The sequence below is a fragment of the Castor canadensis genome, chromosome 1, assembly GCF_047511655.1.
Source record: "Castor canadensis chromosome 1, mCasCan1.hap1v2, whole genome shotgun sequence".
Classification (NCBI taxonomy): Eukaryota; Metazoa; Chordata; class Mammalia; order Rodentia; family Castoridae; genus Castor; species Castor canadensis.
The window spans coordinates 40,416,800-40,442,332 of NC_133386.1; the positions used below are offsets into that span (position 1 = coordinate 40,416,800).

Genomic DNA, 25,533 nt, shown 5'->3' on the forward strand with positions numbered 1-25,533 from the left:
CAAATAAAATTAGACCTTACTTGAAATTAATTGTTCTAATAATAATGTAGCAACCTAGCATTTTTTCTGTTACACTGAGGCTTTCATATGGGATATACTAAAAGGTCTTTCCCTTTTGTGAGAAAAGTAGGAGAGCTTATTTTTTAATACTGCACTCATAAAATACCATTGAGAATTAACCACAAGGTTTCTGAGAATTATAAAATATCTTTTATAGTGAATATTTATATAATAACACAGAAGCACATTTTACCATGGCCAATATAATACATACTGTATGCATCCCAACTCAGTGAATGAGATAGAACAGATTTAAATGCAAAAAAACAAACATACCCTTTTCCTAGTCTTCTCCTTCAGGAAAGGCCGTATCACAGTGTACAAGGCATGGATGTACCACGGCTGATTGACAAAATGAATTCCTCCAAATCGCGCTGGGAAGCTATCCTAAAGCAACATGCAGAGGAAGAGTCATGACAGGCGTTCATACACTGAAAGAAGGTCATATGGTACTCAAATTTATTATTCCACATACTGAAATGAGATTATCTGTGCAACTAGAAGAACTTTACTGCATTTTAACTTTCATTCAGAAACTGAAGCAATGTGTAACAAAGCAAATTTTTCTCAAGAATACATTGTTGAGAAGAATTTCAACATGTTTCAGTATTTTAAGCCTGCAAACAGCTAACAGTCATTACAGTCCCAGAAACATAAATAAAATTATATTATAAATTTGTCAAATAATGAATTCATTTCAGAGAAATGTTTTATTTAAGTTATTTATATTGAGATGTGTTTAAGTTAAAATGTTTTATTATTAAATTTAAATGTGCTCATTTATATAATGTGAATGCCATCAGATATCAAAACTCACTATATTCTCTTTGTCATATTATTTGTAAATTTAAAAAAGGGAAATGAAGCAAAATGAAAAGTTAGAGTTGTATTGTAGGAAATTTGAGGATACAGTTCACTAAGTTAAATGAAATTCAAAAACCCTCCGAGCTCACTCCACTGGAAGAAAATGACTATCATAAAGCCAGCCATCTCTTCAACAAAAACTTGACCTAGTGTAGGTTTGGACTGAAGGGGTGAAGAAAGATATTTTCTTCATACCTACATCTAACCTAGCCCATAGTGTGAAGGAAATCCTAAGCCTCATGAATTGCAACCTTGGCACTGCGTTGGAATATGTGTTCCAAACAAATTGACCTGATTCTGATACTTATTCAAAATTCCAAACTGAACCAACCATAAAATCTTCTTTAAAAAATCTAAACTAAACCACAAGAAGTGACTTTCAAGTGGCATCATAATAATTGGCATTCTTTCCATTCTACTTAGAACATGAGCAGGAGCAAGTGAAAAGTTAAGGTGAAGGTGAAATAATTGCATATTTTAAAAATGTAGATGTTCTCTTAAGATTCTGTGGTCAAAAATATGCATGGCATAACCGCATGAAAAGTTTTTTTGTTTGGGACATTTTATGAGTATTACTTAATTAATTATGATTTTACAAACTGATTTTCAGAGCTGATAAACATTTTTTCTAAATGCAGTTTTTTATTTCTGAGAGTATCACACTATGATACTTATAAATTATACAGATTTGAAAAGTTAACAGTGTAATGTGTCTCCTTTTATGTCAGTGTCTCACTTTTATAAATATATGGTTTTTATTCTGAAAGAAATTATTACAATAATGGAAATGAATGATATGGAAATATATAGCAAAATTTTTATCTAGGTAAACAAGTGAAATATTAAAACAAGAATTTAAGTGACCTCCATCAGCTTAAAAAAAAGAACATAATTTGTAATTTTAAAGTTGATTGTATTCTTATTATTTCATCTACTCTCATATTTTAAAATTTCACATTATAATTGATTTGCTTATATTTTATATTATAAATATTACAAATATAAATATATACATATTACATTTTATTTTATTACTACTTTTATTATCATCTATTATATCATGTTATGTTTTACTATATATGTATATATTTATACATATATAACCTTAACATACACTATTAAGTTTTTTAAATGATTAAACTTTACACAAATGTCACCATAGAGTATTTATTCCTCTGTTGTCATGTAATATTATTTCTGAGGTTTATTTTGTTTGAGCTTATATATGTTGTATGTAGCTATAATTTGCTGAACGCTAAACCATCATATAATAAATCATAATTTATTTTCCTGTCTGTGCAAGTTGTTTGTTTTACTATTACCAGCATTGCTGATCTGTAAATTTCATTCTTATTCATGCTCAAGTGTATATGAGGGTATTTATCAAAGTGTTAATGTTGAGTCATAGGCTGTCTATACTTCAGCTTTACAAAATTAGTAGGAACAATTGTACCAATTTATACCCTTCCTTCTCCTTGTAATGCATGGAAGTTCTAGTTGTTCTATATACCATACCTGGTATAGTCAATCTTTCTCATTTTTACCTATCTAGTAGGTATAAGATTCTTATGTGAACTTGGTCTTTGCTTATTTTGATTAATTCTTTTATTAATAATATAAATATTTCTAACACAATTATTTTTGAGTCCTCTGTGGTTTGAATTTATTGATTTCTCTTATCTTTATTGATTATGAACTTATAATTAAGAACTCTGGAGAAGCTGGCGTAAGGATGCCTTTCTCTGGACAAAAACTGTTTAAGCTCCTACTAGGTCTTAGAAACCTGATATGGCTTTAACATAATTTCACATCCTACAGTTTCTCTAATTGGTATATATTCAAATCTCAGACGCTCATGACACAATTTTGACCCCAGATAACTGGGGGAGTCTATCAATGTCATCATTACTCATACTGACATTATGATTTTCTTTCCACCTGGATATAGGAGTGGCAGAATGATTCCCTTTGAAGGTTTCCTGGAGAGCAAGAATTTTTCCTCACAACCTTCCCTAGGGATGTTGCAGCCAGAAGAATGGAAGGCCTCAAACCAGTCCCTGACTTGACTTCTACATGTCTAAGCTCAGGAATCCCTCCCAAGAACCCCACTTCCCAACCAATCAATATCCTGTGAATCTCTGGGTTCCTATGTTGGAATTTTTCTTCACTTGCCCAAGATCTGCTTTTCTCTTGTTTTTTTCCTATAAATTTCTGGTTGTGCTTGGCTCAGAAGACTTCTTCATGTTCCTTAGTTTAATAATGCTGCATCTGGAAATATTTTTGTTGTGATGTATCCAACATCTTGCTTTATGGCCAGAAAATCTTTAAGAGTTTTTAGCCCACTGCACTGCCTAAAGCAGAACTACTTAATGTGCTTTTAAAATATCCTCCACTATGAGCATTTGATCTCAAAATAAAGCACCAGAATGAACACTAGCTGTCAAAGCTATTAGGCTAAGAGTGTTAGCTCTGGATTCTTAAATGTTGAAAATTACAGGGAGATCATGCTGTTTCTTTCCTGAAAAAAATTGATACGCATCATATACTCATAGCATGCATATGACATCAAGGGCTTTCTTGGGTATCTTTCAATTTGCAATTACATGACCAGTACTAAATCACAGTTGAGGCAGAGCACAAGAACAGGAAAAGCCTTCACTTTGCAATCAAGTAGTTCTAGCTTAAAATTTTGACTTAATCAGACATCAAAGTACAAAACAATCATTCTTTTTCCTCACTATGATTTTCCTTATTTCTGATAATGCTCCAAGTCTTGCAATATGTACCTTCTTGCCTCTGTGAAGCTTCATATTCATATTCCACATCATGCCAATGTGATCCTAGCAAAGTCTAAAACTCATCATCTCCACAGCATGTCACTTGCCTATATCCCCTTCATGCCATGGTTTCCATGCTGTTCTGTAGCTTATGGACTTTGTTCTCTCTCAAATACCTGGCATGACCTTGCCTTCCTTTTTGTATGGTTTAGTCTTACCTCAGGCAACACCATTTCAATGAAGCTTTTTTGATCCTTTCTCTCTCACTTCTCACCCTACTGCTCTCCCATAAAAGCTCACTCTCCACCACCACCACTGGCACAATATCTAAATCCATCTCTGTATTTGCCACATGGCCTGAAATTGTCTCTTTACTTGTCCACCTCCACTACTAAGCTACTAAACTGTGAGCTCTTTGAGTGCTCACAATATGTATATATACATATACACACTGTGTAAATATATATATATATATATGTATACACAGCATATATATTACTGATGCTTATATATATATAAGCATTATTCTTTTAGGATACTTTTTATATAAATATAAAACAAGTCTTTTGTAGAAATGTTGACTACAAAACAAAAGCACAGTAGAATAAATGTTGCCTATGTCTTAAAGAACCAGAAACAAGATAAATATTCTAAGCATCTTGGTGTATGCTTTCATTTGTTTCAAGTTAGATTTTATATGGATGACATGAAAGTTTAGAAGTCTGAAATTTTGATAATAGTTACTTATAATAGTTCATAGATGTACAGCATATAGACTGACACTTTTTCTGAAAGTGTGCCTTAGAGAAGAAAGTAAAAGCTAATATTGTAGAGGCTGGTACACTTGGTTTTCTCAGTAGCACCACAGTTCTTTAACTGTGTTTAAACTCACTAACACTGGTCTGTTTTGACATGTCTTTGGGGGATATCTTTTCCAGATAGTATAATAATATTTGTATACCTTATATCCATCTTTTATAATTTTGTATTACATTATATATATTATAATATATTGTATCAAATATATAGGTTGTATGTATATTATCTATGTATATAAATGTAAATACATATGTGCCATATACCTATTCATCTTCTATAAGATTTAGATTCCTGAAGGAAAATAAGTTTGTCCTCATTCCAAATCCCTGCTCCCATTCCCCACCACTAGAATCTGGAACTGAAAAGAAGGGGACTATTATTGTAATCCCACATATTCTATCCCATTATTGAGTCAAGAGACAAATTATTCACATGCTTTCATGAAAGAAACAAGAGTTTTTTTTACCAAAACATTTCAACTAGTATCTTCTGCCAAATGGCTACAAGACAGCGAGGAAAGTATTTAATTACCAGCTAATTGGAATGTCTTTTTCTGTGACTGTCTTATAAGTAGCAATGAACCATATTTAAATGAGTGCAAATAACATTGAAAACAAAGGAGGTTGATCCTCATATCACACAGAGATATGAATTTAAATTCAAATTGTGCACATGTAGGAGGATGCTTCACCTCTATTTCATAACTTCTAAGTGCTCATTAAAATTTTCTGCTGTCCAGGAAGATATACACTAATGGAATTTGTTGGATGCAAAGAATTGTGTAGAAGAGAAATTGTTCTGATATGTAAGGAAAAATAATGAATTATGCTTTCAACAAAAAAGTTCTTTAACACTTGGGAGTTTCTCATCAGAGAAAGGAGGAAAAAATTGTTTAAAATAATTAACAGGGAGGAAGATCCAAGATGGTGACTAGGGTGCAAAAGCAGACAGCATGAGCTCCATAAATCAAAAATCTTGCTGAGATGCTGGAGTCACACGTGGTGGAAATAAAACACCAAGGAGAATCAAAACTTCAACACCCTGAACAATTAGCCTGTACAAAGCTTCTCCATGCCACATTACATTGAGAAATCATGCCACCAGATGCCAGCCCCAAACCTGCTTGGGAGACATTCAACAGACCAACAGGATGGCTGGTGGGCTACAAAACTGATCTCTGGAACCTGAGGACAAGCCACACCTAACTAAGGGAGGAGTTGACTAAGCAGCTGCCACTGAAAGACAGAAGAAAAACTGGCGAGGCTCCCCAACCACCTGGGGAGAGCCTCTGCTTAAATACCAACACCAGGACTGGCCAAAGAAGGAGTAACACTGGAACTACTAAGACTGAAATTCTATTGTTCCTGAACCTGGAATTCTTTTGTGTGTTTGTTTGTTTGTTTTGTTTCTTCTTTGTTTGAGTTTGTTTGTTCATCTATCCCTGTTGATTTCTTTGTGCTCTGTTTTGTTTTGTTTTTTGTTGATTTAGTTTAGTTTTATTACTTCTACTGTTGTTAATACTACTTAAATTACACCCAGCCCAGGAACAGAAATAGCATACATACACTAAGCTAAAAATCCAATACACCCACAAAACAAAATTAAACCAGGGGAAAGAAAACAGGTGACTAAAACCACCAATAGCCTATCAAGAACATAGTTGCACAGTACCAAGTGAAGTGATGAGAAGATGAAAAAGAGATGAAACCATTGTTCTCCCCAAAATAATTTAATACAAGATTCAGAGGGAAATGAAGAAAACAAATTCCCAGTTCCAGACTCCAACAAAACAAAGAAAAATGATGCCAGGGAACCCAGTGATGCCCACAAGAACATCCTCAAAGAAGAAATCCTGCAAGTAATAACTGAGAATTACATGGAGATGTTACTAGACATGGTCAACCAAAACGTACAAGAGGCATTCAAGAAATTCCATGACACCAAAAATAAAGAATACGAGAAGACACAGAAACAAATAAATGAACTCATAGCAGCTCTAAATAAACACCAAAGAGAAACAGAGAACACTATAAATAGAGAGAGATAAATGAATTAAAGATAAAAATGGAAAATCTCAGAAAAAAAAAGAAACAGAAATACAAAACACAATGGAAGGCCACTCCAGCAGACTAGAACAAGTGGAAGACAGAATCTCAGAACTTGAAGATAAAGTGTAAATTAAAAGAAAAACTGAAGAGCTATTAGTCAAACAACTCAAGACCTATGAAAGAAATATGAAAGAACTCAAAAAACCTGAGAATCATAGGCATTGAAGAAAGAGAAGTGCTGATGTTCCCATATCCAAAATTGCCTATTAAACAATTGAACAAAATTGGCTATTAAACAATAGAACTACTAGAGGAACTGAGAATACCAAATGACAGAAAGAATCAGGCAAAAGTCCCTAAAAGGATATTTCTGGAAACTCTTGCCTTCATCAAGTATGTGAAACTAGCCAAGATCGTTCCTAATGGTGAAACAGTGTTATAAGACTTCGGTGAAACAAGAATCGTCAGTCTCCTTGACATGGTAGGCAAAGTTCTTTTTTTAAAATATTTTTTAATTCTTAGAATATGAACATATTTTGGAATTATTCTACCCTGCCAAATGTTAAAATCTTAAATCAAAATCTGTACTAAAATTTGGATAACATTTGAGGTTCAATTTATTGATCTGGAAACTGGTTTTCTAGGTTTGCACTCTCATAGTTCAAGTCAGTAGGGCATGTGTATGAAGATGTCCTAAGCTGTGATAATTCAGGCTAGGGTAAACATGTAGAAAAGCAGAAACAGACTTATGAATGCATATAAAGATATTTTAAATGTTACAATAATCTGTATGTTTTAAAATAATAGCTGCACATTTTTCTCACTAATTTAAGCTACTGACCATTAATATGGAATCAGTTGGAGTAAGAAGTTGGAAAGAAGAGGTTACTAAAGGCAGAATGAGGATTTCCCACTATTTGCCAGCACACTTTTAGTTCTACCACCTCCTTCCAAACTGTGTGGTGTCCATATGGATTGTGAAGCAGTGATTTATAAATGTAGTTTGAGAGGATCTAAAGATGTTTCGAGCACATGTTCTTCAAAGGAGCACACATGAAGCATTGGACTGTGGCTCAGACTGTAAACAGCCTCTCTGCCTCACACTGCTGGTGAGGAGCTCTATTAAATCTCTAAACATCTCCTGCGAGGCTGAGGTTAAAGAGGGTGATACCTCAGGTCTACCTAATCCGTTACACTGTTCCCAGTTTACCTAATCTGGGAATCTTTACTTTTCTTTATCTGTTCGTTTTGCTACAAAAAGGAAGCAAAGGTTCAGCTTGGGGTCATTGTCCTCTTTCCAAAATCCAGAAACAATGAATGTACCTTTAAACAAAGAAAAAGAAAAAAAAAAAAAGAACTTCTAATTCAATGCTTCAAAGATTTTACTGTGTTTTTCTTACATTTAGTACAAAATCATGTAGATACTTATCAATTTTGGTTAATTTAAGAAGATTTTAATTAAGCTGTCAGGAAATTCATGTGTCCCAAATAGGATTTTTCTACCTTTTGCTTTACTCCTATGACATTATTGGCAAGTAATAATCACCCAGAGCTATTCTCCAGAACTTTTCTATCAAATATCTGCAAAAGTCTTCCTACAAATGAAGTTTTCTAAAACACAGTACTCGAGAAGTGGTTGAACCATGGTGTACCTCACTGAAGATCTCAGAAAGTAGCACTTACTGTCTACCCAACCCATTACTGTCCATTCAGGGTCTCTACTCACTATTAAATTTCATGATTGTATTGGAGAATTCATATTAATCTTTTGGTCTACCAATTCACATGAACAAAATATGCAAGTATCTCTACTTGTTCAAGCATTCCTAACAGGGCATCACATGCATCTGCAGTTTTTCCTTCCATAAACTCAGTTCACATAGAAAGCACATAGAAATTCTAGTCAAGTCAATTACTAATATAAAGTCCTCAGAGACGCACACATTTTTTGAATAAAACAAATGTATACAATGGTGATGGATATATGGGTGTATGTTGGTGTTTAGAAAATCCCTCTAGTTTATACTTCTTCCTTGGAATTTATGAGAGTAAATAAAAGGAGATTAAACTCTGCACCCTTCCACTTATCATGGATATCTAATTGAGCCTACTCAAGTGCAAGAATCCTAAAACTAGGAGCAAAGCTGATTCAATAACCTATTTTCCATAACATGAGAATCTGAAATTGGGGCAAAGTGTGTCATTTTAAACACAGAAGAATGTGACATTTTGGCTATTTGATCTATAAACAGTTTCAGGGAGGCAGAGTTTCACTATGTTCCTCAGCACTGGTCTCAAACTTACATATTCAACTGATCCTCCCATCTCAGCCTCTTGAGTAGCTGGTACTATAGGCATGTGCCAGCATGTACAACTGATCTATATCATTTTAAAAGAAGCTCATTCTCCACTCTTTAGAATAGAAAACATAGCTCAACTTGGAATCACAACTTAGGTGGATTCTAGAAATTTTTTTTAGCTTTTCTTTTTGAGGCAGGGTCTTACTGTTGTAGCCCAGGCGGTTCTCAAACTTGCTGTCTTACTGCCTCAGCCTCCTGAGTGCTGGGATTGCAAGCATGAGCCAAAACAAGTATTAAGAACTCTTTGCCTAAAATGAACTGAACGGAATTTTTTCAAAGAAAGAAGTCCAAATGGCCAAAAAACACATGAAGAAATGCTTAACATCCCTGGCCACAAAGGAAATGAAAATCAAAATCATGTTAAGATTCCACCTCACTACTGTTAGAATGGCTACTATCAAAAACATGAACAACGACAAATGTTGGTGGGAATGTGGAGAAAGAGGAACCCTCATAAACTCTTGGTGGGAGTGTAAATTATATACAACCACTATGGAAAACAGTACAGCGGCTCCTCAAAAGACTAAAAATAGAGCTGCCTTTCAACAAAAAAATGGCAAACCAAATTCAACAACACATCAAAAAGATTATTCACCACGACCAAGTAAGCTTCATCCCAGGTATGCAGGGGTGGTTCAACATACAAAAATCAATAAACGTAATAAACCACATTAACAGAAGCAAAGACAAAAACCAATTGATCATCTCAATAGATGCAGAAAAAGCCTTTGATAAGATCCAACACCATTTCATGATAAAAGCTCTAAGAAAACTAGGAATAGAAGGAAAGTACCTCAACATTATAAAAGCTATATATGACAAACCTTCAGCCAGCATTATACTTAACGGAGAAAAACTGAAACCATTCCCTCTAAAATGAGGAACCAGACAAGGATGCCCACTATCTCCACTCCTATTCAACATAGTACTGGAATTCCTAGCCAGAGCAATTAGACAAGAAGAAGGAATAAAAGGAATACAAATAGGTAAACAAACTGTCAAAAATCCCTATTTGCAGACAACATGATCCTATACCTTAAAGACCCAAAAAACTTTACTCAGAAGCTTCTAGACATCATCAATAGCTACAGCAAGGTAGCAGGATATAAAATCAACATAGAAAAATCATTAGCATTTCTATACACTAATAATGAACAAACTGAGAAAGAATATATGAAAACAATTCCATTTACAATAGCCTCAAAAAAAAATCAAATACCTAGGTGTAAACCTAACAAAAGATGTGAATGACCTCTACAAGGAAAACTATAAACTTCTGAAGAAAGAGATTGAGGAAGACTATAGAGAGTGGAGAGATCTCCCATGCTCATGGGTTGGTAGAATCAACATAGTAAGAATGTCTATACTCCCAAAAGTAATCTACATGTTTAATGCAATTCCCATCAAAATTCCAATGACATTCATTAAAGAGATTGAAAAATCTACTGTTAAATTTATATGGAAACACAAGAGGCCATGAATAGCCAAGGCAATACTCAGTCAAAAGAACAATGTTGGAGGTATCACAATACCTGACTTCAAACTATATTACAAAGCAATAATGATAAAAACATCATGGTACTGGCACAAAAACAGACATGAAGACCAGTGGAACAGAATAGAGGACCCAGACATGAAGCCACACAACTATAACCAACTCTTTGACAAAGGAGCTAAAAATATACGATGGAGAAATAGCAGCTCTTCAACAAAAACTGCTGGGAAAACTGGTTAGCAGTCTGCAAAAAACTGAAACTAGATCCATGTCTATCACCCTATACCAATATTAACTCAAAATGGATCAAGGATCTAAATATCAGACCACAAACTCTAAAGCTGATACAGGAAAGAGTAGGAAATACTCTGGAGTTAGTAGGTATAAGTAAGAACTTTCTCAATGAAACCCCAGCAGCACAGCAACTAAGAGTTAGCATAGATAAATGGGACCTCATAAAACTAAAAAGCTTCTGTTCATCAAAAGAAATGGTCTCTAAACTGAAGAGAACACCCAGAGTGGGAGAAAATATTTGCCAGCTACACATCAGACAAAGGACTGATAACCAGAATATATAGGGAACTTAAAAAACTAAATTCTCCCAAAATTAATGAACCAGTAAAGAAATGGGAAAGTGAACTAAACAGAGCTTTCTCAAAAGAAGAAATTCAAATGGCCAAAAAACACATGAAAAAATGCTCACCATCTCTATCAATAAAGGAAATACAAAGTAAAACCACACTAAGATTCCACCTCACCCGTTAGAATAGCCATCATTAGCAACACCACGAACAACAGGTGTTGGCGGGGATGCGGGGAAAAAGGAACCCTCTTACACTGTTGGTGGGAATGTAAACTAGTACAACCACTCTGGAAAAAAATTTGGAGGCAACTTAAAAATCTAAACATTGATCTACCATTTGATCCAGCAATACCACTCTTGGGGATATACCCAAAAGACTGTGACACAGGTTACTCCAGGGGCACCTGCACATCCATGTTTATTGCGGCACTATTCACAATAGCCAAGTTATGGAAACAGCCAAGATGCCCCACCACTGACGAATGGATTAAGAAAATGTGGTATCTATACACAATTGAATTCTATGCAGCCATAAAGAAGAACAAAATGTTATCATTCGCCGGTAAATGGATGGAATTGTAGAACATCATTCTGAGTGAGGTTAGCCTGGCCCAAAAGACAAAAAATCACATGTTCTCCCTCATATGCAGACATTAGATCAAGGGCAAACACAACAAGGGGATTGGACTTTGAGCACATGATAAAAGCGAGAGCACACAAGGGAGGGGTGAGGATAGGTAAGACACCTAAAAAATTAGATAGCCTTTTTGCCCTTAATGCAGAGAAACTAAAAGCAGATACCTTAAAAGCAACTGAGGCCAATAGGAAAAGGGGACCAGGAGCTACAGAAAAGGTTAGATTAAAAAGAATTAACCTAGAAGGTAACACACATGCACAGGAAATTAATGTGAGTCAACTCCCTGTATAGCTATCCTTATCTCAACCAGCAAAAACCCTTATTCCTTCCTATTATTGCTTATATTCTCTCTTCAACAAAATTAGAGATAAGAGCAAAATAGTTTCTGCTGGGTATTGAGGGGCTTGGGGGGAGAGGGAGGGGGCGGAGTGGGTGGTAAGGGAGCAGGTGGGGGTAGGGGGGAGAAATGACCCAGGCCTTGTATGCACATATGAATAATAAAACAACAACAAAAAAATAAAATAAAAATAGAGCTGTCATATGATCCAGCAATACCACTCCTTGGGATATATCTGAAGGAATGTAAGTCAGGTACAATAAAGGTACCTGCCCATTCATTTTTAATTGCAGCATTATTCACAATGGTTAAGCTATGGAAACAGCCAAGATATCCCAGTGCTGATGAATGTATTAAGAAAATGCAGTATTTACATAGAATGGAATTTTGTTTAGTCACAAAGAAGAATGATATTTTGTCATTTGCAAGTAAATGGATGGAATTGGAGAATTTTTTTTTTTTTTTTTTTTTTGCAGTTCTGGGGCTTGAACTCAGGGCCTACACCTTGAGTCATTCCACCAGCCCTTTTCTTGTGGTGGTTTTCTCAAGACAGGGTCTTGCAAACTATTTGCTTGGCTGGCTTCGAAACACCATCCTCGTGATCTCTGCCTCCTGAGTATCTAGGATTATAGGCGTAAGCTACCAGCACCCAACAAGAACATCATCGTAAGTGAAGTTAGCCAGATTTGGAAGGCCAAAGACCACATGTTTTCTCTCATATGTGAAATGTAGACCTAATACAAATACAAGAAATATTCTCAAAAACAGGTCACACTAAGGGGAGGTCATATATGAGAGAGGGAGGATAAAAGAAGGAAGTTAAGAAGGTGAATATGGCTGATGTACTTCCTATACAAGAATGAATATAGAGTTTTTAAACCTGTTGAAATCACCATAAGAAGGGGACTAGGATATAAAGGAGAAAAATAGGGGAAATGAACCAATTTGGGTAATAATGCATATATACATGGAAATGTATATGCAAGGAAACTCCCTATATAGCTATCTTAAGCAAACAAAAATGCCATTTTTTTTTCTTTTACAAAATGAGAGAACAAGAGGGCAGAACAGGTCCTGTCTGGGGGGGCTGGTACCAGTGGAAGGAGGTGGGAAAAGGATGTGGGAGGGTGAATATGATACCAATACTGTGTACACATGTGTGTAAATGGAAAAATGAGACCTGTGAAAATATTCCAGGAATGGAGGGAGGGGGCATAAAGAAGAATGATGGAGACGTGAATTCAAGTATAATATATTTGATATATGTAAGAACTTTTGTAAATGCTGCAATGTAAACCCAGCACAACAATAAAAAAAACAACAAAAAAGAACTATTTGCCTAATCCAAGATTCCAAATATTTTTCCAACTATTTTTTCTAAAAGTTTTATACTTTTATGTTTTACATTTCAATACATTGTTCATTTGAGTTAATTCTTGCATAAGGTTTGAAATTAACTTGTGGTTCATTTTTGCCTATAGTTGTCCAATTACTTCAGGCACTATTTATTGAGAAAAGCTGTACTTCTTCCATTTGATTGCCTTTGCAATTTGGCCACATTTGCGTAGGTCTATTTCTGAATTCCCTATTCTGTTCCAGTGATCTATCCTTCTGTCAGTTATGCATTCTAATAGTTATTTAATATTATTGCTGCTATATATACTTAATAAAAACAAGTATAAAACATACAAAAAAGTATATAAATTAAAAATATTTTCCAATATAATCTTATGTTGCTCTCTAAAAGACAAATAAATGTTTACTTTAAATGAAATAATTCTCTCCTAGAAAACTGACAAATCAGCTTGTCATTTTATATTTTTCAATTTCTCAAACTAGAGAATATGAGTTTGAAGTGTTTCTTTTAAAACAGAAAAAGATTAACATATCAGCATGCAAAAGATAAACCATAATCCTGATTCACAGATACATATCTAAAGTTGAAGAAGAAAAATTAATAGGAAAATATTCACTAAGAAACAATTAATTAAAAAAACTCCCACCTACAAAAAGAAACAGTAGACAACAAAGAAGTTCTTTGGTATTACAGAATACCTCTGGCACAAACCTACTACATGATCTTAATTTTGTACCTAAGAAAACTGTAGTACAGAAAGTTTAAAGTCCTATCTAGTCAAGCTGTTATTATCATGATAAGCATGTGCTCCACCATAGTTTCAAATCTAGTTTATTCCATTTGGTTATAATGTTGTTATTTATTGTTCAGCAGAAAAGAAATTAAAATTTGACTATTAAACCAGAGTGAAGTACAATACTGACAATATGTCCACATATTCTCATAGCAGTGACACTACTTCACCTTTGCAACCAGAACCACCTTTGCCATTTTCTTTTTTTAGTCAAAAAAGGCAATTATATTTTATTGATAATATATTAATTTAAGGAGTATCATTAAACCAAATATTTTTACCACTTCCCTAGTGATTGTAAGACACAATCCTACCACCCATGGATTTTGTCATCTAACTGAAATAAAATTTTTATACTCTATATTCAAATTCTATGTTTGAACATGCTCTATGTTTATTATATTCTAGGTTATACTTTATAGTGGTTTACATAATACATAAAATTATTTAAAACTAAGTGACTACTTTCTGACTTAAAATGCCTGGATGAGCATAGGCATTTGTCTTCTGTATCCTAAGATTCCATTAACAGTGATTAGAAAGAAATAATTATAAAAGAAACAAAACCATAAATAGTAACAGAACTGAAGGAAAAAAACATCATTGCATAAGTTATCTCATAGCATTTTTAAAATAGGAAAATGAGATAAATATCTATTGAACAAAAAAGACAGAACATATGGAAAATAAGGGGAAGGGGAGTAAGGCATATTAAACAAGAAAAGGCAGATTTAAAGGAAGAGCGAAGTGAAAAATAGCACAGGATGATAGCCATGCAGGCTGATGAGAAAGCAACCAAACAAATTAGAAGAATAGATTTTAAAAGAACAGAAGTATGTCTAAATAAATAAAATAAATACTGTAAGATGTTGGCATTAAATAGTGGGAAAATGTCTTTTACTTTAGTTATAAGATCTCCTATTTTATTCTTTATAATGATGTAAGTATCTTACTTAGTATTACAATATTAAATCAAATGTAAAAGAAGAAAAAATAGCCTCAGTAGCGAGGTTAATGCAATTATTTTAAAAAATGTGCTATTAATAGATATCACATATATTCCTGTTGTTTCAGTAGCAGTATTTAGAGTTTTACTCCATGACACATTTCTGGAAAGAGCCAAGTGAAAGATCATCAGATTACCCTCCCCCCCTCAGCTTTAATGAGGAATAGTAATTAATAAATGAAGTTATATATCTATCTATATTATGTACATGACTTAGTGTTGTGATTGAATACTTATTCTCATTTTTACTACTTGTATGTGATGAGAACTTAAGTTTATCTTCTTAGCAAGTTTTAAGTATATAGTATTAACCATAGATCTCTAGAACTTACATCTCTAGAATTCATTTATTTTGTGTATTTAAAACTTTGTACCTAACTAGTGATATAGGCAGAACAGGACCAGCCTGGAACTGAGGGGGGAAGAGGGGAGAGGATAGGGGGGCAGGGGGGAGAAATGACCCAAACAATGTATGCACATGTGAATAAATGAATAATAAAAGAAAAAAAAGAGAAAAAAAGTTTGAGAGACCCCCATCTCAATAGAGAAAAGCTGTGGAGGCATGGGTCTGTCCTCCTGGCAATGGCAAGAAGTACAAAATAGGATGATTGTGGTCCAAACTGCCAGGCAAAAATAAAATAAAATAAAATAAAATAAATAAAACTTTGTACCTTTTGACCACTCTCTCCCCATTTCTTCCTCTTTTAGCTGATATATGAGCTCAAGTTAAAACTGGCATTTGCTTGTGCAAATGGAAGTATCCTAATAGAAACAACTAATACAACAAAAATTCATCCTTCCTCCAATCTGTGATGAGCCTAATGATAATCTCCCAGAAAGAGTTAAATTCTTCTTGTAAAGTTATTTTGACTCTACCCTACATCATAACAAGTAAAGTAGCATTCGAGACCCTAGCATTTACTCCATTTTTGGTCTCAGATATTGATATGAAGAAAAACGTATGTGCTGCCATTTAGATCTGCACAGCAGAGTTCCACTCTACTGTCACCTGGACTGCAAATTTCAGTTTGGAGCTATGGAGAAAGACAAAGGGATGCAGATCTGGAGAAAATGTTACTGTAGATAGGGCTGACCTTTATGCTTTGTCAGCGGGGAGTGAGCAATTCTCCAAGCAAGCAATCATATATGAGTCCAAACAACATACAGTTTTAGGTGGCAAAAAGCTTGACTTCAAATGATTCATTCCTACTTCACACTGCTAGAGCACTAAGAACATTAAAACAGAGCATTAGATAAGGATTTTGTATAACTGGGACTCCACTGAAGATTAAACATTTCACAATGAATTCAAGAACCCAGTCTCTTATATGTCTCTTATAATAGCTTTAAAGGACTAGAGATGAGATCAAAGATCAGACACAGATAGAAGTGACCAAGAAAAGAACTAAATTTACAGACTTTATTAACAGCCCATTTAAAATTCTATTTCACAGAAATAAAAAAGATAGAAAAGGAGACAGTGAAATATTACAAGATAGCCCTGTGATAAACTGTACTCCCTTTCTTGACAGTCAGCATTTGCACAACTTTTACTGAGCTCTCCATATGACTTGCTGAATGTCCAGTGTGCAGAGGTAATGAGTATTTCACTAAATGGAGGCAATGCTTCTTCAGGTCTAACAGCCATTCTCCATTCAGGATGATTCATTAGAGATACTTACAAGATGCTTTTGACAAAACCTGCTTTATCAATCTGTATTTTAATACACAGGTTCCTTGCTACATATGGCTTTAATTATCAGACAATATTTATTAGAAATATGATTGATGACATGTTTAAAGTGAACCTACAGCTTGCTGCAACTGTTACCTTTTCTACCCCTCTTTAAACCATTCTTTACATTGGACTACCAGATTTATCTCTTAAATACACTTGCCAAAACTCATCCCTGCAGAACAAACTCAAACCTTTTAAAGTACTACTTGTGACCTTCTATTTGGACTCAACTAAATTTTGCAATGTTACTTCCTACTTTTCTTCTTCATGAATGCTAAGATACAACTAACTTAACCTACTTGCTAATACCCAAATGTATCCTTTCTGCCCCACTCCGTAATGCTACTAACAATGCATTTATTTTCTTTCAAAATCCTCTAGATACTTTTCTCTATTCCTTTCCCTAAGTAAGATCTAATTGTCTTTTCCTTTCTGATCCTTTGGCATATTATTTGTATGTTTACAAAGCATTTTAGAGTTTAAATTAACAGTTCAGATTTTTTAAATAGCAATTCAATGGTGTCTAATAAAATGTTTCTAATCGTGGGAAATATTTGCCACACTGATCAAAACGTGTAGAATATTTTTCTCCTTCTGTCTTGGCTACTGTAACAAGAATATCATATACTTGCTGGCATAAACAACATTTATTTCTCATACATCTGAGAGCTATGAAATCAAAGATCATTGTTGAGTTCTGATGAGGACATTCTTCCTAGTCTCCTCACACGGCAGAGACAGAGAAAGAAAGAGTGAGCAGGCTCTCTTATGTGTTTCTTTTTTCTGAAAGCCTAATTCCATAATTAAGGTTTCACCCTGATAACACAGTCACCTCCCAAAGGTCTCATTTCCAAATATGAGCACACTGGTAGTTAGGGTTTTCACATAAGAATTTTATGGGGCTAAAACATTCAGTTCAATTTATCAATAAACTGAGAAAATGTGAACTTTGAAGAAGACAATCAGAATGATGCACGATTTAGAAACTATGTCATGAGAAAAGGGAAGGAAGAAGTGGTCCTATGTATTTAGAAAAGAAATTCATATAAATGAGAACCATCAGATGGCTTTAAGTGTCTGGAGGAACAGACCTTCTAATGTCTTTTCTAAATTGTTGTGTTCAAGATAGCAGATTAAGAGGAGCATTATCCTATAGTCAAGAGCTGATACAAAAACCAATTGTGAGGGTTGGAGGCATAGTTCAACAGTAGAGCACCTGCCTGACAGGTGCAGAGCCCAGAGTTCAAACCCCAGTACCAAATAAATAAATAAAAATCAACATTGAAAGATTCATGAGAAGATTTTAACTGAATTTTAAAAGATCCTATTGCCAAACTCTTAGAGACATTAAGGGCTGCTTTGTGAGGTGATGTGCTAGTTATAAGCAGAAGCTGCACAATCATCTCTTAACATTGCCATAGGAGTAATTCCTACATCAAATGTCCTGTGTGACTTCTAGCTTCTTTCAAACATGAAGAGTCTCAGATTCTGGACATGGCTATGCTAAGCTTGTCTTTACTGAGTCTAACACGGCATGTGCTTCTGTATTGTGTATCTGCCAAAACTGATTTAGATCTGTGTAAAATAGCCAACAGCTCCATATAGAATCACATAAAATGTCAAGAAATAGCATTTCTATTGAGTGAGAAAGATCTGTGTTTTAGTTTTCTATTCATGTGCACTTAGATGTTAGTGTAAAAAGTTTGTAGGAAAAATAAGTACCTGATTATGAATTCTAACCCTAAAAAACTTCAGTATGGAAGTATTTGTGATTTAACCAACATCTGATCAGATTTTTAGAAGAAAATGAATATGTTTACTAAAAAATCATAGAATATTATGCTGTTAATTTACTTCTGTTAAATGCATAGTGCACTAATGTGATGAATACAATTTATCATTAGATGTTGAGAAAATGCAAATACAAACATTTCCATGAAAACCATTTCCACAAGAGATTTTAACATGCATAACAACTTTTATATTTTTATTTTTTATTGTCATATTATTGTTGTATTGGGGTATATTACAACATTTACAAAAGAGCATACAATATATCTTCAATTCACCACCCTCCATCATTCTCCTTTCCACCCTCCTACCATTCTTAGAATAGTTTCAACATTTTCCCATTTTTATACATGAACACAAAATATTGCCACCATATTACCTTCCTTCACTCTTTCATATATCCTGCCCCCTTCCACTAATACCAACTCCCCAGATAGGACGTGCTTTAGCTTCCTAGTCAATGTTTTTGAAAAAGACACATTTTTGTTTAAATTACACAGGGAATTTCACTATGATGTGTCCATGTATGTATGCATTATAGCCCAAATTGGTTCATCCTCTCCATTTTTCTCTTTTCTACCTTAATCCCTTCTTATAGTGATTTCAACAGGTTTAAAAATCATATATTCATTCTTATATAGAAAGTACATCCACCATGTTCACCTTCTTTACTTCCTTCTTTTATTCTCCCTCTCCCATTAATGCCCTCTCTTTAGTGTGGTGTGACCTGTTTCTCATTCTTTTCCTTCATTATTTATCTGTTCATTGTTCAGTCATACATAAAAACTTATTTATCTTTCAGTAGCATTTTAAATTAGATCCCAAATCATTGTCTTGATAAAACCTCTGATTTATTTCATGATCAGTTAAGCCAGATGAGCTCTGGGTTTATATAGCATGGCACAGCCCTTACTTCCCATCCATGCTGAGGGTACAATCTAGAAAGAACAACTACCATCACTGTGTAGAAGAGGGATCAGACAGGGGCAGGCTGCAGGCAGAGTCAGTGCTATGTCTTTTAAGATGACTAAGATGAAACTCTTCAGTTTATCTTGTTTGCCATATTTTGAGATCAAACTCTTACATAAGATTGCCTAGATTCATTATTGTAGCCATAATACAATATATACATTTTTGTTTCTACACCTTTTCTCATGCTCTTTTCCTCCCTTCATCTCTCCTCTCCACATACCTAAGTCATGTCATTTTTGAAAATCCAGCTCAGCTCTCAACTCCTCCATAAAGCCTTTCTAGTACTTGCATACATGACGATTACCTCCTATGAATACTAATAATTCTTATCTGTAGATTTTATTTTGCTATTTACTGAAATAATTTTAATAATAGAAGAATATAAGTGAAAATCAGGAACAATATGTATGGTAAGAGTATGAGTATCTTTATAAGATTCTATTCATTTTCCTATTTTGTCATTAGCATAATTCATCCATAGTTATCATTTCATATCTGTATACCATATATTTTAAATTGTGCTATTAATGACTATGGTACTGAATTCAACTTCCTTACTTCCTCCAAGAAAACCTGGCTAGCATATGCCAAGTATAATTTTATCATGATATTTGGGATTTTGTAACTGTCTGGTGGCTCAAAAAATGTGCTTTCTAAAACATATCTTTCTCCAAAATAAATTTACATTTCCACTTACCCTACTTCCCTATGTCTTGCTGTATATTTCCATTGAGCTGTAGGCCCAAATGTGACCCATCACAAATATATGTATTAGCACTGTATAATTTTCTTAAGATGAGCAGCTGCAGTTGTCTGATTCTATTAATTTACTCATCAAACTATGCTAATTATTACTGTAAAATACAAATCAACCTTTTAAATATAGTATATTATATATTTATTTCTTAAATAACTTCTTTTATTTTATACTGTATGGCATGACTGCTTGAAATAAAATTTCCGTGGTACAAATGTTCTGTTCTAAATGGCAAAATGTGTAAGATGAACAAAGTAGAAAACGTAAAATTTTACCATAGTGCTACCTCTCTCACAGTCACTGCTTCCACTTAAATGCATTTTTCTTCTCTTTCTTGAGCATATTATTTAAATTAAATGTGACAATATTTTACATTTATTTATATCACACATATCACATATTTCATGTAACATTATACACAATCATCACAATCATTTCCCATGTTATTTACAAACTCATTGTGAGCATTACTCCAAATTAGGAAAGAACATCCATCATAGAAACCTCTGTCATCCTACTTGCCTATTTTCTTACTATGTACCTGTTAGATGAGTATCCATCTTTAGCATCATAAAACTATTATCTTGAGTTTTAAAAACTTATAATGTGCTTTAAGATGGCTTCTCTAGAAGCAGTTCCTAATTTTCTTACAGAAGTCTCTTCAAGGAGCAATCTCAGAATAAAACTCAGCATTATCAAGAGAAGAAGAACTAGAAAGAGACATTCAATTGTGATTCAGTTACAACAAGGTCTCAGCTGATTCTACAAGATGTTCTGAAGTTAGAAGGGCCTTTCAGAGTTGTCCAGAATGAGGGAAAGCAGACACTGCATTTGTACTTCTGCATTGACCTGATCACCTATGTGTACTTATGTTCCTTAGGGGTACAACTCTAGCAAAGAAGCTCCCTTTAAGAAAGATTAACCCAGCTTAGCTTATCAGCAGATAACATACCTGACATCTGAGAGAATACCTCCTTTGGTTCTCAAAGAAGGATCTAGGTAGCATACAGATCATCTCTTTGTGCCACTCAGATCCAACTGCTTCAAGTTCTTCCCACCTACAAATGTCTAGTAGATTTATTTTACTTAGGAAATTTAAAACAGGAGAATAGTAGTACACATCGCAGGTCTCACTGCAGCTATTATAGTCAAAGTACTTCTTTCTAATAGTGGGTTTCTCCTCACCCAAGGGAAATAAGCCCAACATGAGTCCATGGACCCAGTGGCCCCACTGTGAGTCAGATATCATCTAGAACTCCATTTAGTCATTTACTTGTCCCTACACACTCCTGCTCTAATGAAGGGAGAGGAGTTTGATGACGGTGCTTCAAGTCCCCAGATAGCAATGTCAATTAGATCTCTGTGTCCAAGTCCTTCAAATGGTTGAGCAATTTCCATACTACAGTGTGTAGCTGTCTGAGTAAATAACTGTAAACTCTTTTCAAAAAGATTTATGAAATAATTGCATAAATTTGGTGTTGCAGAGTTCTTCTTCATGGGCATCTATATTCTTTAGTTCTTGGATTTATAGTCTAAGAACTGGCTCACATTATGAAACTATGGCATTCTAACTTCATTTTGGGATAGCTGTCTTTATCCTTTTACTTTCTTTTGGCTAAATATTTTTAACAATATCTTTATTGTCTGTCTCTCCATCTTAGTATTTTTATCATCTATCTTCCTCCTGGGAACACACAGTTTAGTAACCATGTCCATAGCTCCCTCAATACTAGCCCCTATGACTTCATTACACCACTTGTTATGATAACTTCACTCAATATACTTCAGATGTTTAAATGCTACCACCTGATCAATATTATTGCCAAATTCCATCATCCCCCCTGCTCAGGAAGTTGTTTCTCTACTATATTAACTACCTTTCCCATACTCTTTTTGGTTACTACTTCTCCTTAATCTGTCAAAAGCCTGAGATAGTGCACTCTCCAGTGCATAATAGATAATCCTATCCTTCTTTCCATGAAGTAAATGTTTTAAAAATCATGCCTCTTCAACATACCTTTAGTCCACCCAGAATCAATGGTATGATCCTATTTGTTAGCCAGCTGGTGAGTTAGTTAGCAGATTTAGTGTTGCTCTTATAATGAAGACCTCATCATCTAGTTGGAATAGTAATGGGGAAAATGTATATTAATCATGTCTACATGTATTTCTTTATGTGGTTTTGGCAGAAATATTTGTGATTTTAAAAATCCCAAGTTTTACATCCTAGGAATAAACCAGTGAGTCTCACTTGTTATAAAGAATTATGATTAGATTAGTTAATATAATCATATTTAACATTGTCTTACTATCTGAAAGACCAGAGGAAGGGACTATATATTTCTCAAATAAGACAGTCTTCAGCTTCTTAAGGTGAATTATTTATAGAAAATGATGAACTAGGGGATACCATCTTCATATCAAACTTCATTTGGTGAGTTTTATAAGACCTTCCATCATTGGCAGATAGATTATATTAGATAGCAATTATATTGCTGTCTGAATGGTCAATATTGTTACATAGTTTTCTTACATTCTCCTATTGAGCACAGGTCAGGAAAGAAACAATTTTAACCTGCTCCATCTGGGCATCGTACCAATCTCTTTCATATATGGTATCTTGTTTAATTTTCATACTATCAGATGGAGGCATTAACCTCATTGTTTATGTGTAAACACAAAGACTGATATAAATTGAGCATTCTATCAAAACTGAAATCTGGACATGCCAAAGCCAAGATGAAGCCTAGTAATACCTGATTCTAAAGCCTGATCTACCTTAGCAGTTGTCAGAAGGGACAACTTTGTTTTGACTATATCCCGTATAATCATTATCCAAACATATTTTTATGAGAAAAAAATAACTGAAGCATGATTTTTCCAGAAGTTTGCTTGGCAAAAGAAGAAAAATCTTTCTTCCTTACATGACCTCATGATAAATTGCAGTATGTCACATCTCTTCTTATATCCAACTGAAGAATGTTTTGTATTTGTAAATTAGGAAGTCTCCATGTGAAAGGAAAAGAAGGATCATGTATTCTCAATGCCAATAAATGAGCTTCCAGTAATAATTCCACCAATATTAACAACAGGAATAATTAAGTAAAGGAGACTTGTAAGGAGAACCTTGACCACTTAAAAACTACAGCCTTGTCTGCAACACATGACCTGTGAGATTCACAGGTAATGGAGAAAAATCCCTATTTCTGCAGTGACCTCAACCCATTTTAAGAGTTAGCAGCACTTACTTTAAAAGCCTTGAAAACTAAAGAAAACCAGTGATAAAGGCAGAATGGTACCTACCTGGAACTGAGGGGGGAAGGGGGAAAGGGTGAGAGAGTGGGGCAGAGTGGAGAAATGACACAAACGATGTATGCACATGTGAATGAATGAAAAATAAATAAATAAATAAAATTAAGATAGTAGTCAAAAAAGAAAAATAGCCAACCTTTCTAGATTAGACTGAGTATAATTAAATATAGTAGATGGTACTTCTTTTTTAAAGAATTTTAAATGCTAGCTGAATGTGACATGGTATTTTGTGTAAGTATCCACCAAGAATTCATTTATTAAAATAGCAATTTTCAACAAAAAAAAAAAAGAAAGAAAGAAAGAAAAGAAAGAAAACCAGTCTGCAAAGAAAAGGACACATTAAATTCCTGGGAGCTGTCCATGGTGCTGTTCAAAGTAGCTTAAGCCTTCTTTGAGGGTTTCTATGCAGCACTGGAGTCACTTTAACTCTTGTCTGAGTTAAGATCCTTGCAGTTATAAAAGTTTAAGGAACTAGAACACAGCTCCCTAGAATTTACAGATGAGTGTGTTTACTGCCCTTTTTCAACTGAACTACCTCTCCAAGTTTAACAGTATGGCAGAGACACTAAGCACCTAACCTATGCTGAAAAACCTAGCCTCAGTTACTACTAAATGCAGTTTGGTTTCCAGTCCTGTAAAAACCCAGCATTTTTCTATGTGGAAAGTGATTTCCCATCTCAGGATGGACTTCCCAGTGGCATTTTTCTGAGGTCTCTATTTGAAACCAAGTGATAAGTTTCCCATCTGCCTGAATCACCACCTAGTTGCAAATAAGATTTTATAATTTTTAGAGTCTTAGATGAGGTATGTCCACAATTATTTGTTAAGAGTTATGGATATATCCCTTGGAAGTCTGAATTTGGGAAATAAATGTACTCAATATGTTGCCCCAGAGAGACATTGTTCTAGGGATTCATATCAAATAACATTATTGTCTTCATCATTACCATAATCACCATCATCAATATCTCCAGCTCCATCTTCACCATTATCCAATTATTACCACACAGAAGAAGTTTATATAGTAGATACACAAAAATGTACACTCCCAGATGTATATGTTTGTAAATGCCAAACATGGAGAAAAATCCTAAAATGTTTTACAAAGAAATTGAATGTACATACAAAGCAATAAGAATTTGTTTGAAGCCAGGCTTCTTGCCAGAAATGATTTATGCCTAATAACTATGAAATAATGATCTCAAAGAACTAAGGGAAATTCATATTGAATTAATATCTCTGTATCTAACCAAACTAACAAACAAATGTGGAAACAGAATTAATGCATATAGTCTGCAACTTTACCTTCCTTGTATTCATTCAGATTTTTAAAAATAACTCTTTATTATTAAGCCTACAAAATATGAGAAAGAGTTAATATAACAAAGCAGTGAATTTTTGAAAATGTCTGGGATAGCTCTAATATAGGTCTAACAAATAAAAGAAGAATCATAACATGCAAAGCTACTAGAATATCTTCAGGAGGAAACTGAATCCTTATAATACATATAGCATAATTAAAAATCTAGGCAATAATGCAATTCTCTCTTATATTTATTAAATTCTATACTGATTTGATATATTGATGTCTTCTTTTCTATTGCTATGTGAATAAATGGCTAAAACTCCAACTAGTTTTTACAGCACTTGATAAATACTGACAATATGGTGAATCCTACACATTTTGCACCCTAAAATTTAATACTGGTTCTATTGTCTAGCCCATGTAACAACACCTTGTTGGGAAACTATTTTAATATATCATATGTTGCACACTGAAGCTATGATCAATTTTTTATATAATACTTTAAGTTTATAAGTTCATGC

The 25,533-nt window shown here is 34.1% G+C and overlaps 1 protein-coding gene across 2 annotated transcripts in view; it reads right to left on the reverse strand.

Annotated features, from left to right (window-relative positions):
- The window catches only part of Clvs2 (clavesin 2), a 65,442-nt gene that overhangs the window by 14,000 nt on the left and 25,909 nt on the right, over window positions 1-25,533 (reverse strand). For both annotated transcript variants that reach the window (XM_074075339.1, XM_074075336.1), the window contains exon 4: window positions 337-447. In XM_074075339.1, the coding sequence (XP_073931440.1) occupies window positions 337-447 (111 nt within the window). The remainder of the gene's footprint in view (window positions 1-336; window positions 448-25,533) is intronic.